Below are 19,004 nucleotides of genomic sequence, written 5' to 3' on the forward strand. Positions count from 1 at the left end.
AGGAAAACCATACTGTGGTGAAGATTTACAGTTGTAAGCTTGTTTTACAGATTTAGATTCCAGCTATGTTAGATTCAGCAAACCTGAATCTGTGAGCCCAAAGCTCAGCACAAACCAATTTATTACCTGCGACTGCCACTGAATTGATTGTGGACCCACCTTGTCTATGTATGACTTGACCTGACCCATACTTCGATACAGAATGTGGGGCATTGAAGAAAAAGGCGTGCAGCTCAGGAATTTTTTGTGCACACAACAGCAAAGTGCAATGAACAAGAAAAACAAATAGAAAAAATAAATGAATACAACCACACTGTTACACATAGGTAGCAGGCATCATGGTTTCATTGGCTTTTTTTAGTCTTTTTCCCTTTGGCTAAATTGCGTATGTCATTTTGTGTGATGTTTATGTTTATTGTAGACCTCAGCCTCCTCGCCGTAATTTGATCTTTTGCTGCTTTTGAAGACGAAGAGGGTCGCACATGTGACTGGTCATTACTGAAGCTTGCCCTGATGCCATCTGCTGATTCTGTGATCCTCTTACTAATAGTGTGTTCAGCCTCTTTTCCAAGCTGCACGTGGCTGCACCTGTGGTCACCATAATTGCACAAATAGATCATGAGAGTAAACCAGTACATTTAAAATTCATTAAATGGAATGTGCATGCATAAACTGTGTGCTGTGTGTTAAGTATACCAAGATCTTAAAATGCAGCACTCTACAGGTTTCCACAACTGTTGCTGCTAAGAGCTCCTTTCAGGACAATCTACAGTCAGGCAACTGGCACCAGATCAGTGTTTTTGTGAAGCAGAGTCTTGACATTTTAACTGGTGTCAATAATTACCTAAAAAAAACTTAACTAATCCTCTTCTCTACCTCCTCATGCTTACTAGATAAACAATAAATTCTTGTTTGCTTCTTGTATACCCAACACAAAACTTACTAGTTCACACTTTTAATTTTAAATATATAGCAGCATTCATACGTCAAACTGTGAGGTACTTTCTTACAGTCTATAGACACACCCATCAATATCTTTGACTGACTTTCTCTCCCACTGTGCCTGTGAACTTTTGAAGAATTCATTTCTTTTCTGTTTGCTTTCGATTCCCGAAAGAACATATTATATTTTCAAAGTTATATGAATTCCAACCTGACAGCACTGAAGCCCGTCTCTGCTACAACTACAGCAGGGTTTCTGAGTTGAATGAAACCGTCATAGGAGTCCCACTTTTTGGTTTGTGGACTGCCTGGCTTTGCTGTGTTGTGTGTGGCACAGTGACTCTCTCATATTCCAATCCAAAGTTCAGTCTTTGCAGAGAACGGCTTACAAGAAAGGTTTAGTCTATTCTGTCCTTATTTCTACCATATATATTATTTGCTTTTAAGAGTTCTGCATTAGGAGACAGGAAAAGCAAGAAATAAAACATTAGATGCGGGACATATTTCATGGTTGCGGTGGCACTCTGAAAGTTTTGCTCCTTTTTCTGAGTCACATTAAAAGCTACCAGGTCTTTTGAGCTTTTTATTATATAAATAATAGATATAATGAGGACCTAGAAAATGTCGGAAAAACACATTGTATATTTGTTTTCATATAATTTGTTAACATTAGATAACCGGAAACCATCACTGGCCTTATCCTTCTTAATCTGTGGGGATGCCCTAAAATGTAAAAAAAATGTCAAGATTATGCAATACCATCGTAGAGATCTTTGGAAACATCATCGCTATTTGGTAATAAACCTGATCTATAATATAAATACGGTTTAGGCAAATTTCTTGACTACCTGAGAAAATTATTACTTATTTTGGTTGTTTTTGGCCACGGAAGACATTAATACACACTGTTCCAATGTTAATATACTGCAACTTTTTTAATTGACATTTATAGTCTTGTTCTTTCGCATCTACAGTGATTCTCTGTGTAGTGCAAGAGCACAAGAGCAGTTAATTGTCTCAAAAGGCAACACCAATGAAAATGTAGATATAAGACCTGGTGGAGCAGATGAAATGAATCATTCTTGTTTCTGCAGCTCAGCATGCTCACTATTTGAATCCCTAAGATTTAAGCTTTATTTCTATAAACTAAGCTAGTATACATTTTTATAGCTCAGTCTCCTACCCTGAGCTTAAGCAAGTAAGACAGTGCAGCTTTCTTTCTAGATAATTTGAAAATTACCCTCCTTGTTACTTCTCCAATTAAATGCTTTTGAGCTGTACTGTCACTGTGACACAAGCGAAGCAAAAGGGAACCTGCATTATCACTACGATCAATAAGGGGGTGCCTGGGAGGATATCTTTTCTACTGTAAGGGATCATTAAACTGAAAAGTCATTGTTGTAAAACTCCAAATTCTTAAATAATGATGGCAGTCTGTTTCAATTTTTTGTCCCATTGAACTCAGACAGCTTCAGTTTCTGTGTTGAAAAGGAGAAATGGGAGTTGTTAGTATTTATGTGTGACAATGATGGTAGGTGGAAATTATTAGCTGAGGATTACATTACGAAACAGAAAATCATCATGGGGGGCAAACATTTCATACCGTGTAGGGACTGAAAAAAAAAGTTCTTGTAAGGCCTTTTTAAGAACTCTCCAGTTGTTTTAAATTCAAGAGTTTGACCCTGTGAAGGCTGCATGCATAATCTATAACACCGTCTTCATCACAGAGTTCCTTTCTTGCTTCCTTGGGAAAGATGGGTTTTTTAGCCACAGACAAAGGTGCCACTGTTCTGCTCTGCTCTTGCACACAAGCTCTGTCTTTCACTGTCACGTCTTCTCCTTTTTATGTCTTCTTGAATTTTGAACATCGTATACATTCTTCCTTCCTTTAGTCTGTTTTTCTGTGATCTGCCCTACTTTTGTGCTGCTCTGTCCTCATTTTAACCAAATCTTAACCTTTTTAAACCCTTTATTTCTCAATCTCTTTTAGTCTTGATGCATTTTCTATATGATTAATCCCCTCAGGTCCATCTCACCGTTATCTTTTTGTCTTTCTTTTCAAAACAGATATTCTCTAGCTTCTCATTTGTTTTTGAATAGATAAATTGTGTACGCTGACACCTTCAGGTTGACATGACATGAATGTTACGGTATGGTATGACATAAATAATTTGGAACACAACCCAAACTGATCCTTCATGTTTTCTGTATAGTTGTGCTTCACCAATATCTGACAGTAAACAGAGGCCAGACTGCTTTTTTACCCCTTGAAATCCATGTTGGACCTGATTTATTCAATGTTCCCTACTTCCACTTCTCTCAAGGCTCACGCCCCCGAGACTGCAGCGATCTGTATGCCAATGGTCAAAGAGAAGATGGCATCTACTCCGTGTTTCCTGTTCACCACTCCACAGGCTTCCAGGTCTACTGCGACATGACCACCGACGGAGGTGGCTGGACAGTGAGTCAGAGGAAAGCACACACATGTATAACAGTGGACAAACACAGAGCTTTCAAGCTTTAGTTGCTTCTCCCCAAAGTAAAAACACTCTCTCAAATGCTACATTTAAGATAAAGACAGGAAAATGGTGGAGAGCTACAGGCCTATTCACCTTGTCTATTATTATGAATCCACTTTTGTATATTACATTTTCCCAAAAAGTGATTCACTGAGAATTAATCTACCTGCAACATTACTTCCATTTAAGTAAGAGTCATGCCATTTGTCTGATGACTTGCTAGATATACAATTATACTGACTTAGTTTTATCACTGGAGAGTGAAACGATATTAAGCACAGGTTCCAACATGACCCATTTAAAAAATGTCAACATGTATAGTGCAGAAAGAAAAAATGAAAAGAGGAGCAGAATGAAGAAAGCCATTGAAACAGTAATGAGAGACAGAGCAAGATATTTGGAATGAATCATGATTTTTTTTTTACAGCAGGCAAATAAAATGGTGCCATTGTATCAAATATGCAGACTCAAAACAGGCTGTAATCTAAATTGTATGCTTAAGCTGAAATGTCTCTCCACATATTCGTATAGCTTATGAGAGACAGCGTGCACAGACAGCACATCTAAGTAAATTCAGAGGGTTTTTCTGTTTTTTTTTCTTTTCAAAAGAAGTGTAAACCAATTCCTCATTGTGCCTCAAACTCAAAAAGAAAGATTTTTTTCAATACAAATTCCTCACCTGCTTGTCTTTTGTAATTCCTTCTTTTCTGTCTTTGTGAGGTGATGCTTTAAGAGAGTTTTGCATTCCTTAAATGAAAATATAGAGAGGAGACATTTATGGCTTCTTCGAGCATGTTTTTCATGGGTTTTTTTTGTCTTGCCTCGAAAAACAACATCTGTCTGGACTTACGTAATAAACATCACCAAATAAGTGAGACTAAATACTGACAGTTGTGTGTTTTTTGGTGGAGACAGTGAGGTGAACAAATACCAACACACGACTTTTTGAAGTTATATTTGGAAGTATAGTTTAAATGTATATCTTACCCTGCACAAACACATTCTCACTGGTCAGGGCCTTTCTTTCTTCTTCTCTTTGTTCTGAAGCATACTGCAGCTGTGCTCAGGGAAAGCAGAACAGTTCTTAATAGAAAACCAAAGCCTTGTAGCACTTAGAGTTTGAAATTTCAGCCACATAATTCCATCTTTCTTTTTTTTCTAACATGGGTTGTGATGCAGTTTATAAAAGCCTACAGGAGCTGATTTGAAATCTGTAGAAAAACATTTTTATGCAAGTAATCTGTTTGTGTGAAGCAAAGTGATGCAAGCAGCTGGAAACATGTTCCATGTGCTTTGAGGGACTGAATACATTCGTAGCATTTAGTTCTAAGTTGCGGATGTTATGCTGTCTTGTTAACAGCATATTGATGCAAAGTCTCTGAAAATGTTATGAACGTCTGAAGATGTCTCAATTTTTCCGCTAAGAAAAAAAAAATTTAAACAACTTTGCCAAACATCATTGCCTGCAATTTCTATCATTTCATACCATTAGAACTTAAAATATTGCAAACCAAAATATCTCTATATTCTATACACTGTCGAGTTTTACAACAACAGTGAGTTGTGTGTCCATTAATGTGTGTACTTGTAAATCTGTCACTAACTGTTTGAGATAGGCAAGGTCATACCCTTGTATCATCAAATAAAGCAGGACTGTCATAGTGACAGAGTGCTTAGCACCGCACGATAGAATAGAGCTGCGTACAGGGCTGTCAGAATTTTTGGAGCAAAATTGTTTGGCCCTAAAGAAAAAATTGTTTGTGAGAGCAAGTGTGCTTTCATGTGTCGTCGCCCCCCCAGTTTTAAAGGCTGCGCAAGTGTTAAGCGGCCAGTGTTTGCACAGCATTCAATAAAAGGATTTGCATAGCAGCTTAGATTCAGGTGATAACATAGCACTTCCTGATCCTTCCTGGTGTGTTGAGCTGCTTGAGACAATCTTTGAGCCTCATTAAGAGATCAGCATGAAGTCCAACACGAGCAGGTAGCAAGATTTTTGGTGAGATGAGTGGCTTACTGTCTGCTGGGCTTAAATAAGGAATGAGCCATATGCTGCCACCTCATTAGCATAGTTTGACATACTGTTGCAGAGACTGCTAAAGACAGACTGAGAGATGAGCAGGTTATTTGGAAAAGGGAGGGAACTGAGGAGAAAGCAGGACTCACTCGGGACAAAGACAAGGGTTGAAGAAAATATCTGAGTCTGACAGGGAGAGAGTGTGTGAAACGAGGACATAAAAAACACAATAGGGGAGCACCATTTTACTTTTCCCCCACTCTCTGAAGTGGCGCTCTTCAGATATACCCTTTAATAGAATCTTTCTCTTTAGCTGTATTAGCAGTAAAAAGGTGTCCCTTAGGCAATCTTTGGGATAATGGAGCCATCTTAAGTGGCTCTGGAGTTAGATTTCAATCAGCACAATTATAGTATCGATCAATTATGACCTTCAGGAAAAGGTTTTTTCATCTATCTGTTCCTGCTCTTGCCCTTACCTAAATACATCTACTTCAATGAAGATCACGAATCAAATCTGTCCTGTAGTTACACGCAATAGATTTATACTTAATTTTAATAAAGCTCACAATTTATTACCCATATGAAATGCCTGTGCTTTTGCAGGCTGCCCATGACATCCACGTGGAGACAGTACATACCATAAAATGTAACCAATAACATTAAAACCACTGACAGGTAAATTAGCAACACTGCTCATCTTGATCCAATGCAATGTTCTGCTGGGAAAACCTGCATCCTGGAACCCATATGGATTTCACTTTGACACCTCCCTAAACATTTCTGCAGACCAATCACCACCCACAGTATGACAACACCTCTCCCGTAACGAGAGAGACATCAGAGGGACATCACTGAGCCCTGTAAAACAGTTTAGGAAGGGCTAAAAAGCATGTCAAAGAGCCTGAGGTGTTCCTCTGACCTCTACACTCTCCAGATGCCAATCTGATGGGCTCTGACAGCGTCTGCGGAAAGCAAGTCCAATACACGAGAACCGGACCCACTGCCCACAGGGCCCAAAGGATTCTTTGCTAAGCTCCTGGTACAAGACACTCCAGGACACCTTCAGATGTTCTTTCACCACACCTTGACTGGTCAGAGCTCTTTTAGCAGGATGAGGCGAGCACACTCTACATTAGGCAGGTGGTCATAATGTTATGGCTGATTGGTGTATTTTGCTGTTTCTTACCTTTTCTAAAATTGCCAAAATCACTGCACAGAAATCATCTTTAAGTTACTTGAATAGTGATTTTTCAAATGAAATTGCGGTTATAGATTCAGGATTTCTTTAGAGCAGGGTGACCACAAGCTGACACTTTCTGATCTGTTTAACAGTCTTACTGAAGATACAGAATGATGTGTTATTTTGGTCAAACTAACATGTTTACATGTATTTTAAAAGTGCAGTTTTGGTTGGACTAACATTTCCTTTTTGGTTTTGTTTTTCTAGTGCCATGTAAATATGCTGACTAACTGTCTGGGATTAATATAACCAGCATTAAAATGAGACTCCATATACTTATAGAAGTGAGTAAAATCCAGTTATTCTATAAGCTTCAGAGGCCTTAATCCTAAAATGAACAACATGGACAATACTTGCACGATATAGCTCTGCCACAGACCTAGCAGAGGGGCTCTCACTGGATTTTTCTTATTTCTATGACAGCTGTCCAAATATATGTATGACTTGAAAGAGGAGGAAAAGAATTGGTCCATCTCGGTACAAAATAGCAAGACAAAACTTTTTAAAGAACATGAAAAAGTCATTCTTTGTTCACATGGGACCGAGATGAATTTATTTTTTTCTGCGTCACATTTTTTGTGCATACCTGGGGATGAGTACCACATTGAATGTATCGCCCTGACCATATAGCACAGACATGGAACACTAATGATGAGTTAGTGCCAATTAGTGTGCTAACATACTGGCTGACACAACCACACAATGTTTCGAAAGAAGCAAAACATGAAAGCCATGAGATGGCCTATTGTGTCACTTGACTTGATTCCAACACAACACCTCTGGGGAATTTTAAAAGGCAGAGCAACACAACCCTTCCAGCAAAGATCGGCTGAAAACAAAAACTCTCTAAATGATGGCAGAAATAAGAAATATGTCTGAAGTAATATGTGCATTAATAGTGTCCTCTGTGCGAAAGAGGGCATTTTCTTAAAAAAAAAACATGACATGTTACAAAAATAACATAAGTTTTACCTTTTTTTATAAGAGTAAATACCGCACTGATCAACTTTACATGAAGTAATGCAGTTATGAAGGGATGACGTTATGTTGAATTAAAAGGAAAAGAGCAGACACCTTATTACAAATTGATGGAAATGGTTGTTAAAGGAAATTGGTCGGTATTTTTCCACTGCCATAACTCAGGCTCTGGAGACTGTCCACAGGTCCAAAGGTGGGAAGGGTGATGGCAGATAGGACATGAAAGAAAAGAGCTGTCATTAGTAGGCCCCACACCCCTCGTCACACAAAATGAGACATATGGGCTACCACACAAACTGCCTGTAGAAAATCAGTCGGGCAATATTCTTCAATCCGCAGCAATATCACTTTAAAACACCTGAGAAAAAGAGAATCAGTCATGTCTGAGGACAGTAAATGTGTGTTCATTTGTGCTTTCAGTTTCTCATTGTCAGACACAATTACTAAAAACAGTACATAAATAATCTCTTACTGAGCAAACTATTTGGCAAGTGGACTACATGCTTCAGTAAAGCGAGATTTCAAATGCCATTTAGATACAGCCTCGTGGCTCAGGGTAATGTCTTCTATTATTACTATTTTATTTGTTAAAAGGAAGGGACTAAAAATGACCAATGCCATTAATAATGAATGAGAGTAGATATATCAGAGTGCTGTGCAGGTCTGCATTATCAAATGGTGCTTTTATCAGAAGCACTGCAATCACTCTCAAATATTCAATTCAGCTAAGAACTGAAATGTAAAAGTTTGAGATTGAATGTATGATTGTGTGCATGTTCTATCACCCCTTTAGAGGTTTGGAGTGCCTTTTGAGCATTTCAGAGTGTACAGTATAGGCTTTTCAGTATCTCTATGGTTCAGAGGTTCTTCAATATTTTATCTGCTAGTTTATTGGTTTGAAAAAAAATAAAGCAAATCCAGAATGGGTGTTTGTGCTGCTGTCTCTTATCTCAAAATGTTTTGAAGGGCATGCGAATAAGAAATTTTAGAGTTCAACTTGTTCAAGATACAATTGTTTTCCTCGTCTTCAGATTTTGTGCATTTCTTTAATCGGATGCAAATGTGTTTGTTATATATGTTTCTGTATGATGACGTATGCTTTCATCTGTACCATCTGTAACTGAAATGGACAGATAGTGTGCGGTGCTGAGAGAGCATGAGCTGTCCATGGTGCTGGTAGCATAATCACAGGTATTGTGTTAGACATGTCCTTTATGATATTAGTGCCATTAGAGCTGGTTGAAGGTTATGTGGGGAAAGGTTAGACATCTCTAAGAGGACTGATGCAGTGACATTCAGCAATTTTACATTTTTCTCGCTGTTATATGAGCAGATACAGACTTCCAGCATCAGAGGTGTAGGTGTGTTCCCAGCACTGAAAGAAGCCATTTCATCTATTATACTATGCTTGTTTATTGCATATATTCCATTGTAAAATTTGGTCTAGTGTTGAACTTGGGTTCCCTTTTAGGTTTGTTTTTTTTCAATAACTGATGAGCATTCATTATTCATTATTCATTGACAGCCTCACTGTCAAGTAAATTGAATTTCAAAGTTTGTATTTGCCAAACATCCAAAGACCAATGTCGTCTACAACTCCAAACTATAGGTCAAACTGTAGTCTGAGATTACAGTACCTTAAACTCTGAAGATGCAGCTGTTTCCCTGTATACAGAAAATGACTGATATTTACATTTTCACAGGAAAATGTACCTGAAACTCCAGTCACAATTTCACTTATCCACTCATTTTTATGTTTCCTCTTGCTGAGTGATCTGACTGCGACCCCCCAGATGACAGAAGTAAGGATTAACGTGATAAGTAACACTGGACACAATCGTTAGTAATAGTAAGATGAGTTGGTAGAGACTGATTATGGAAGGTAATATATTTCTTCTCTTTTTTTTGGTCAGGGAATGGTATCTTCAAAGTAAAGTTATGTCTTCATATCATGTTACTGTGGGTGTCATTTCAATATGCCTCGTAATTTTTAGTACTTAATGAACATATTTTCTGGTCTGTTCTGAGTTGGCAAGCAGGACAGCTGATCGTTTCTTTTATATCAACAAGCAATCAGTGTGTTTATTAACTACCATGGCATAATGATGGAAGACAAGCACCTGCGCTCCAATAGCCTGAATTGTGCTGTCCTCTCTCTGGCTTTCTCTTTTGCTTCTGATTCATCCAAAATTAATTCTAGCCATCACACTGCTCCATGTAAAGGAGGCGAGAAAAAGCAAACAAATACCTCTCTATTTCTGATCCAGTGAAAACATAAGGGAGTGAACGCTTTACAAAGCTGATGGATGATGTGTGTGATTAAAAAAAAAAAAAACAACTGATCACATTTAGTTGTAGGAAGAGCTTTAATTAATCAGTGGAAGTTGCCCACTATGCCTAACTGTAACATTTGCCCCATTTCCTGTGGCCTATCACTGCTGTTGGACTTGGATATGAATGTTATATTCATATACTAATTTAACATGGATTTCCATCAAATTCTGTAGAAAAATTGTGCCAAGATGAATGACTTTGGTTTTGTAATATTTTCTCAGACATATCGAGCTGATCAAAAATCTCAAAAATCTCTTCATGATGAATTTTGTGAATTTTATAGATATCCATACAACCTGACTCTAGAAATCCTTTCAATTTCCAACACCTAGAGTTGGTGTCATTGAATCTTTTTCCAAAATAAAACCATAAATGTTAGCCTGCCCTATCACAATGAATATGTCAGTGTGATAGTGTTAGCAAATAGTTGCTACTCATAGAGTAGACACATTAGGGTCTAATATGAGCTACTTTTGGCACTTAGGGCTAAGTTACAGCACTGGTGAGTGTTATGTGGGGCAAGAATCATGAGCTGAGCCCAGCTTAGGTTACAACATGCGTTGTGGGACACATGCGGCCCAAATGTCATAAGCCAGCATTGACGTGCTTTACTGCTAGTGTTTTGAAAGCCAGCCCTGGCCCAAAGACCCGAAGAAAATCTAGATTAGGGCTATGCCAGGTAGATATGTGGCTACAAGACACAATTACATTTGACAATGGTGTCATTCAAACAATTCAAACTAGAGGTGTGGGACATGTTAGGGCTGAGCAATCTTTCTTATCTGGGTAGCATGCCTATAGACAATTGTGTTTTCATTTTTACAAAAGCCTGCCATCAGTTGTGATTCAGTCAGTTAGTTAGAGTTGGGGTTTTTTCACCCAGATAGAGGCTTTAGTGATTTGGGTATAATGACTTTTCTGTTGTCCTTTCTTGTCTCTGTGATGCTGAAGTCCTGAGCTGCCTTGGGATTTTAGCACGCACACTCACATTTTTAAGAATGTTTGCATGACTTAGCAGAGATCTACCTGTGTTAACCCATTTTCCCTTCATCCTTTAACCCAAAAAGAAAAAACTGACTTTCTGTTTATATTATGTTGCAGTAATCAGATAACTGTTGGAAGCCAGGAGTAATCTTAAGTACATGTAAATGCAGAATTTATTTTAATGTGTGCATGAGGGAGAGGGTGATAGAGAGACAGGGCGTTTGCAGACTGTGTTTCTCTGTCCTTTCTTGTTGCCTGCTGCTACTGTGTTTAGAGCACATCTGTCTTTCTGATAGGATTATAAAACGCTCACCAACAGATGTTTCCACTCCTCTTTGAAGATAGCAATTGTGCAGACAACTGTGGATTTATGAGCACTTTCATCAGACAGTGTTGAATTTGTCACCATATCATCAATACTCTCAACAACGTAATCAAATTGTTAGCAATCCCTCTGCTAGACCGCTTTGATCTATCTTCTTCATAGAGCTGATTATATTAGCCTCAAGGCTTGCTTCATTTATTTATTTTTAGGTCCATCTTGTTCATATTTTTTTGACACCCTTTCAAATTTTCTATTTGTGTCTGACTTTTCTTATTCTAAAAACTGAATGCAGGAATCCAGTTAAACAAATGATAGAAAAATGAATTAATAAGACATTTTTTTACCAGGTATTTTGCCTTTACAGTAGGGAAATAATCCAATGTTACAATTATATTTGTGGCAAAAATATGTTAACCTCTCTAATGAATATATATGTTTATATTCTTATACTCATATCCAGAGTATATTATTTTTCCTCATACGTTTAATTGAGTTGTCTTTATTTATCTATTTTCTTTGTTCATTTGAATTCGATTCTCTCGGTTGACATTTTGTCACTATGTGGAAATGTTACCAGTTATTGTTCGGTAGTCAGTATAGAGCATCATCAAGTGACATCTGTTGCCAGTGCACCAAACATACAAACATAGTGTGCTCACAGTGCGTATATGCCAGGAGATAACAAGCTATTGGCACATTTCCTGTTTTCCACCCAGTGACACGCCAGATTGTAAATCTCTCAGAATTAGCTTTGGAGTGCTTGTGTTTATTCTTTCCTGTGTTCTGGTCTGTCAGTCAGGGTGTCCGTCTGCACACGCTGCAGGCTCCCTGTAGTTGACAGAAAGCCTGCTGAAGAGCTTAAGGCTGCTTGTTAAGTAGCCTTCATCTACTACAGAGATTACAGGGAGCTTAATGTGATCATGCCAGTGCTATAGCCCAAGAGCAAGTGTTGGGTGAGATGGTCATTAAGGTTTGCAGATTTTCCACTTAACAGTCCTTGGTCAATACTAATAAATACTGAAAAACTTAATCTAAAACTCAACATATTCAAATTGCTGTGTTTTTTTGTTTTTATTTTGCATTATTTTATTTTGTGCAATGTGTTTATATTTTCCAGTGTTTCTTCCACAGAGATTATTCCTTTTTTATCTTATTTGATGTGCTGTGAGGGGTTGTAGTACTTTAGCACTGGGCTCACTTTTTTTGAAAAACAGTCACAGAGTTCCCTTGACTCGGGTGGAACAACACAAATGACATTTTAATGCCTAATACTTAGTTTATAGTGACTTGCTGACACAGACATTCTGACAGAACTTGTTATAGCAACCACTGTCCCCCTCAAAGGTACTTTACATCATCTGGATGGCCTCTCTGCCATTGTACTGTCTGGAATAGCTCCTGGAGGAAGAAGCCTTCTTTACTGAGTAAAGTTAAGGAAGATCTACGCTAATGATGGCATTTCAGTAGTTTTATTGATGACCAAGTGTATGTGGTCGTACAATAAATCCAAAGAAAGGAAGCAAAACTATGAACATGAAATATGCATCTTTATCTTTTTGCTATACATTGAGTCATCTATATTGAGTAAAAACATTAAAGATGTGCCAAATCATACACAAAATGCAGCTTTTTTCTTTGTGATTCAAGCAGATTTAACCCTGTACAGAATACTTGGTCTGATTATTTATATACATATATAGATATAGCTATAGATATAGATATCTATATATATGTGATGTAAATAATATATGTGGGTTTTTTTAAGCTTCTATTATGCTGCGCCTCCTTTTGTGCCCCAAGAGAACAAAGATGCATCTAGAAGTGGACATATGTAATTGCACCCTCTTCCAAAATCCATAAATATTGACTTTTCTAGGAGTACATATGCACATAAATGAACATAGCTTGCAATCACTGGGATTTTCTAGCTCAGTTTTTGAAAAGTAATGTACTTAAAGTTGTGTATGTGAACCACAGAAATTTTGCTCAGCCCTTAAATAAAATGGCCACTCTGTCACAGCTACAGATCTCAGAATGTCTATGGCTGGAGCATCGCCTGCCCCACATAGAAATAGCTTCTGACCTTCACTAAAACAACTTTGATGTCAGGTAAAGCCCTCTAGCCAGATACTGTGCGTAAGGAATTGTCAGTTGAAATGTTTGTGTAGCAGGTTGGTGAGATACCATAGCTGCAGAGACTCAATAAAACATTTGAGCCACAGTAAACAGTGCAAAACCATAAAAGTGCATGTAAATTCACAGAGACATTCTGAACAAGATGGCTTTTTTTACTTCCCTTGCTGATAAAGCTTAAGACGTGTTTTGTGGCTCAAACAATTTTCTCTTCCACTATGCTGGTCAGCTATTGAATGAAAGGTTTTTAACAGAATACTGTTCCCAAAGCACTCTTATTGTACTTAACTTAAACATAAAAGTTCAGATATGTACCATTTCTAATCAAGTATAGACCTAAAATCTTTTTCCATGACACTATACAAGATTTAATTGCTTGCTTTAAAAAAAAAACATGCATTTATCAGAAACATATAGTAAGAATAATGCTGTAGGTCCAAGAGGAAGTCAGTTGAAAAAGACCTGTTTGGCTTTTTATCCACATGCAGCACTGAACATATACTCGAAAGACATTATTTGTACATTTAAGCTTAAATGTATGATCTTAGATTACAATTGAGGGTCACAGAGCCGAAGAATTTAACTCTAACTTAAAAAAAAATAGCCCCTGGATCCAGGTGAGAACAGACTCCAATTCCTCATATTCCTTTGTTTTTTAAATGTCTTTCAAAAGTAGGTTATTCTGTTGAGGAAAACCTAGAACTTGCTTGCTGTTACACAGACTTGTGTGGCCAAACAGGCTTTCAATACAAAGAGGAAAACAGACTGTGCGCTGGTGAGAACATAAATAGACCTATATCTTTACTGAGCTGTATTAAGGTTTAAAAGGTTGTACATTGGAACTAAATAGCCTGGACTGACACTTGTAAACATACAAAAACATACTGTAAAATGTATCTTTGTACTATCCCACCGTCGACATGTTCGTTCAGTCCTCAATAAGATCCCTCCTTCGACCTCCTAATTCTGAGCACTTGTTTTTCTTGTTGGAACATGTGAAGGAAAATGATTGGTGTCCAAGTAAGCTCTATGTTTCCAGGCAACACGTACACATACACACACAGATTCTCACCTTTAGGGTCAACATACAATTAAACCTCAGAGAACATCACCAGTCTCAGAGAGAGACTTATCGTGGAGGAAACGATGGCCAGCAACACAAGAAGGGTGACCTAATAGTGAACTAAACTGCTGCTGTTGGTTCACCTGCTGCTGTAAAGCATCATGTGATCACTGGATAGTTTCTCACTGCCTAAACGATTCAAGGCAACAGGTAGCTACTGCAGCGGGCTTATCACTGGTTCGCTGGTCGCGCACGACCCTCAAATTTACTATGCCAGCCAGAATGATCTTTTCACATGTACCATTTAAAGCATAACCAGTGTGCCTTTGTTGAGCATCTGTGTACTGCAAATACAGAGGCGGAATGGGGAATCAAAGTTGATGAGCTGCTGGTACTCACCTGATTCTGCAACACCGGTTTACTGTTTGTAAGCACACACCAATTCAGTGCTGAATGTCTCTGTCTCGTCTCTGCAATTTACCAAAAGCAGCGGCGGCTTAATGAGGACTTCTTTTTTTACAGCAATATGACAGAACCACTGTGTGAAGGAGACATAAGACAAAGAGGCTACCTTCAAGGATGGATGTCTGCTGACCTTTGATACATGACCTAATAAAGACTAAAATTATACCTCCATTATGAGTATGTCTCCTATCGTTTATATTGAAGAATTTGTTGAGGTGTAGCTGTGTCAGTGGAAAAGAGTTAGTATTAGTGTGAGGAGTGTTTCATTGGTCTTAGTCAGAAGAGAGGTGGCTCTCCATTATGTACAATGCAAGATGGAATTTGTCTTTTTCAAAGCTTTAGAAATGTGCATGATTGCCATGTATAATAATTCTGAAAAACCACAGATGATTTCAATTCATTAGCGGTTGGAACATATATGATTATCTACCACATTTTCTTAAGAACTGACTGTAATCCGACAAAGTCATAAGCCCTCTGACATAAATTTTTAAAAAGAGGTTCTTTGGGTTAAGGCAGCCCTTTTTTGCCATTTTGCCTTCTAAACTTCTGTTAATGCACCAAGAGCCAGCATAGCATTATCAATTTGTTGTCTTTTCTAGTTCAGCTCATATGACCGTAGGGAAGAGAAAGGGTAAGAAACGACTGGGAGTAAGATAAGGAGGGTCATTATTTGAAGGAAAGATTCTTGCTTCATTGCCCTTAGGAGATGTTTTATGCACAAATTCTTCATGTAAATCTCACTACTTAACATAGGTAATCAGTGGAAAACCAGCTTGGCAAGACCTTACATTTGCTCACATACTTTGGGCACCCTGCTGATTTACGAGTAATAAAGTGATAGTGGATTGCTTTCACTGTTATATTGGCCATTTTTTCTTTTCTTTTCTCCTCTTCTTTTTGAGTCTTTTAATTGGTTTAATCAGGAGAAAATGTAATGTAATTGCAGTAATGATCTTATTAAGATGGGCCCATGTGGCCTAAGTGATGTCATTTAGTAGCACAGTGAAAATATTTAATTGAGGTTAATAGTTTATGGGATTAGCTTTTGGATTTTTGAATTACTGCCTTCGTACACAGTGATATGTTTGTTTAAGAAGATAAAATGTAGTTTGAACAGGTAAAATGATACTGATACCAAAGGGTCTAGACATAATGATGCCGTCAGAGTTAGAATGGGCTTGTCTATATTAGCTCGTTGTCTGCTATGCTTATCTTTGGTACTGTATGCATATTTTATCTTGAAAATCCAGCATTCATTGGACTGCAGTAGACAAGCTGAAAAATATATGTTTGAAGATGATCTCTGAGAGAAGATGCATGTCTTAAAAAGCATTAAGGATAAGGGGAAGAAAACCTACAATCCCAAGATGATGTGGAGAAGTGATGATGATATAGTAATGATGATTAAGACGATGATGAGAAGACACTTGGTGGGGGTAATTCAGATGATTATTTTACCACTGCTCTGCAGGATTTTTCTTTCTTTTATGTGGATTTAAGAAAATATGGCTGTTGGTGCCATCTGGTACTTTATAGTATGTTAAGGGATTTGTCATGCTAAATATGTACCAGCTCAAGGAAATTCTTTTGTCACTTGAATATCATCACAGCCCCCCACCACTGAGTCCTTGACGATAATCCATCTGCATTTCCTCTTGAGGTGCACATTTCCAATTTCCCCTTGTCTTCACCGTGTCACGTTAGTATTTTATTGGATGATACAGATGCATGTGCACAGGAGCTTGCTAAATTGTTGAGTAACAATTAACTAATACATCCCTTGTTTCTCATCCTGATTTTTTTTTAAGGTCCCCTTAATTTCTCCACAAAATCATGGAAACATGATACAATCGATAAGAAACATCATCTGTGTGTGTTTGTGCATTTGTTATTGTTTTTCTATGAATATCATCTCTTTTCTGGGATTTCAAGTCTGTAGATTCCATGGTAATTTGATGAAAAGTTTGTCGAGATTTAATTAATTCCTTTTATTAGCCTCGGACAAAGTGCCTTTTTAGTGGAGATAGCATTTAAATTATTATTTTTTGAAAGAGCAAGCATTTATGAGATAATTCTGTTCAGTTCTTCTGGAGCTCAGCGACCAACAGTGGGATGGAGTGACTCATCACAAAGGATGATTAAGCACACTGTGTGAGATGAATCTCATCTGAGCCCTTGTCTCTTGTCTTGCTGTCTTGACTATATAGGTGATTCAGCGCAGGGAGGACGGCTCGGTGAGCTTTTTTAGAGGATGGGAGTCGTACCGTGAGGGATTTGGCAAAATCACCGGTGAACACTGGCTCGGTAAGTGGCTCATTTAGGCCTTATATGTCCACCATGTATGGCTAACGCATGTGTGCAACGAGGCTTGCAAAACAATGCCAAGTCAAATCCTGGAGAGTCAATTTCACACATGATGTCCATTTTGGTCAAATAGCTGTACACTTTGTGATGATGACAATTTATATAACCATCAACTATCACCAAACAACAGCCACTTTGGCAAGTAATCACAGCACAGCACTCATACTCAATCCAGAGAAGACAGAAAGTTACTAACTGACAGCTGGCAAGTGATGGAGCAAAATAAAGTGACACCCAAAAAGTGGTAGACAGACAGAGAGTGGATTACTTTTACCCTTCGTGTCATCAAGAATTCTTTAGTCACTGTATTCTTGAAGCAATTTAGAAAAAATGCACTTAAGTAACAGGGACGAAGAGCATTTCACCAAATTAAATCCAAGATGTCTGTTCAGCCCAACAAAAAATACAAATGCAGTGACAATATTTAAATTTTTGATACTTTAAACACACAAAAGAATAATTTTCCTTTATGGCTTCATAACTTCTCAGTGGTCACCGTGTGCTTGAAATTAATATTTCTCAGAGGTTGCTTGTCCAATTTCTTGCTGGCTGCATGACATATTAGTCCTCAAATTTGACAAGCAAAGAACGCCAGTAGGCAAATGTTTTCAGCTGTGAAATTAGCAACTTTTCCAAAGCCAAATTTGTCGTCTTCTCACCACTTCTCATTAAATTTATCAGCATATTTCTTCATAAAGCTGCCATGGTCATTTTTATGGCTCAGAGACAGCTTCTTACTTGGGTGCAATAAGCCCTATTTAACCGAGTGGCACTGGTGATACCACCAACATATTTAAAGCATTTAAACTGAACGTGACTTTCTCAAACAATATAGAAACACACTTCTCAGCACGGGAGTATCTTTGAATTTAACTTTCAGTTAGCAGGAGCCAAAGTTTGAGAACTGGTTTCTTATACCATGTGTTAAGCAGGAAGATCTATGACATAAAAAGCACACATGGAAGTTAAATCATTGATATCTTGCTAAACTAGAGACGACTCCAGCTGAGGCCATCACATTGTCACTTTCACCATTATAATCAGCATCTCTATGTGATATCGATAATTACTACATCATCTCAACTGTTATCCCCTTACTGTTTACCCAAATATCTACAGTAACATTCATCAGTCCAACAATAGTGTTTTCTTCTTCATTTATGTATTAGTCCATTTCAGTGGACAAACATGGATCTGAAATCAAACTGAGTAAAAATCTTAGAAGAGGATTCTTATGGGTGAAAAGAGCATGATGGTATGTAAAAGTTGCCCACTTTTGAAGCATCATCTCTTTAAGACTTGATGCTAGAATCTTCAGGGCTGCTCCCACTCACCACATGTCGCACATACTGTGACTGCTGTGTAATTCATGGATAACTCAAGTTGTGATGTGACAGTACTTTGAAGTTGGTGAGATGCTTTCCTGTGATGACTCACAACATCAAACATAGCTACACAGAAAAGAAACTTAGCATATGACCTTGTAAGACGTATCATTAAACAAGAAAGTTCTCAGAAATAGTATTCACTGGAAAAATATTGGGATGATGAGCTATTTCATAATCCTATGTTTGCATTACTGACCGTTGCATCTACTTACACATAAATGCCAGTCTCAAATAAGCTATGCATCAGCATAA

General features: G+C 37.9%; 1 protein-coding gene across 2 annotated transcripts in view; it reads left to right on the forward strand.

Moving 5' to 3' along the window:
- Window positions 1-19,004, forward strand: part of fibcd1b (fibrinogen C domain containing 1b) — a 101,494-nt gene that overhangs the window by 42,399 nt on the left and 40,091 nt on the right. For both annotated transcript variants that reach the window (XM_072372353.1, XM_072372354.1), the window contains 2 exons: window positions 3,267-3,403; window positions 17,208-17,304. In XM_072372353.1, coding sequence (XP_072228454.1) covers window positions 3,267-3,403; window positions 17,208-17,304 — 234 coding nt within the window. The remainder of the gene's footprint in view (window positions 1-3,266; window positions 3,404-17,207; window positions 17,305-19,004) is intronic.

The sequence above is a fragment of the Leuresthes tenuis genome, unplaced genomic scaffold, assembly GCF_036924035.1.
Source record: "Leuresthes tenuis unplaced genomic scaffold, fLeuTen1.0.hap1 SCAF_19, whole genome shotgun sequence".
Taxonomy (NCBI): Eukaryota; Metazoa; Chordata; class Actinopteri; order Atheriniformes; family Atherinopsidae; genus Leuresthes; species Leuresthes tenuis.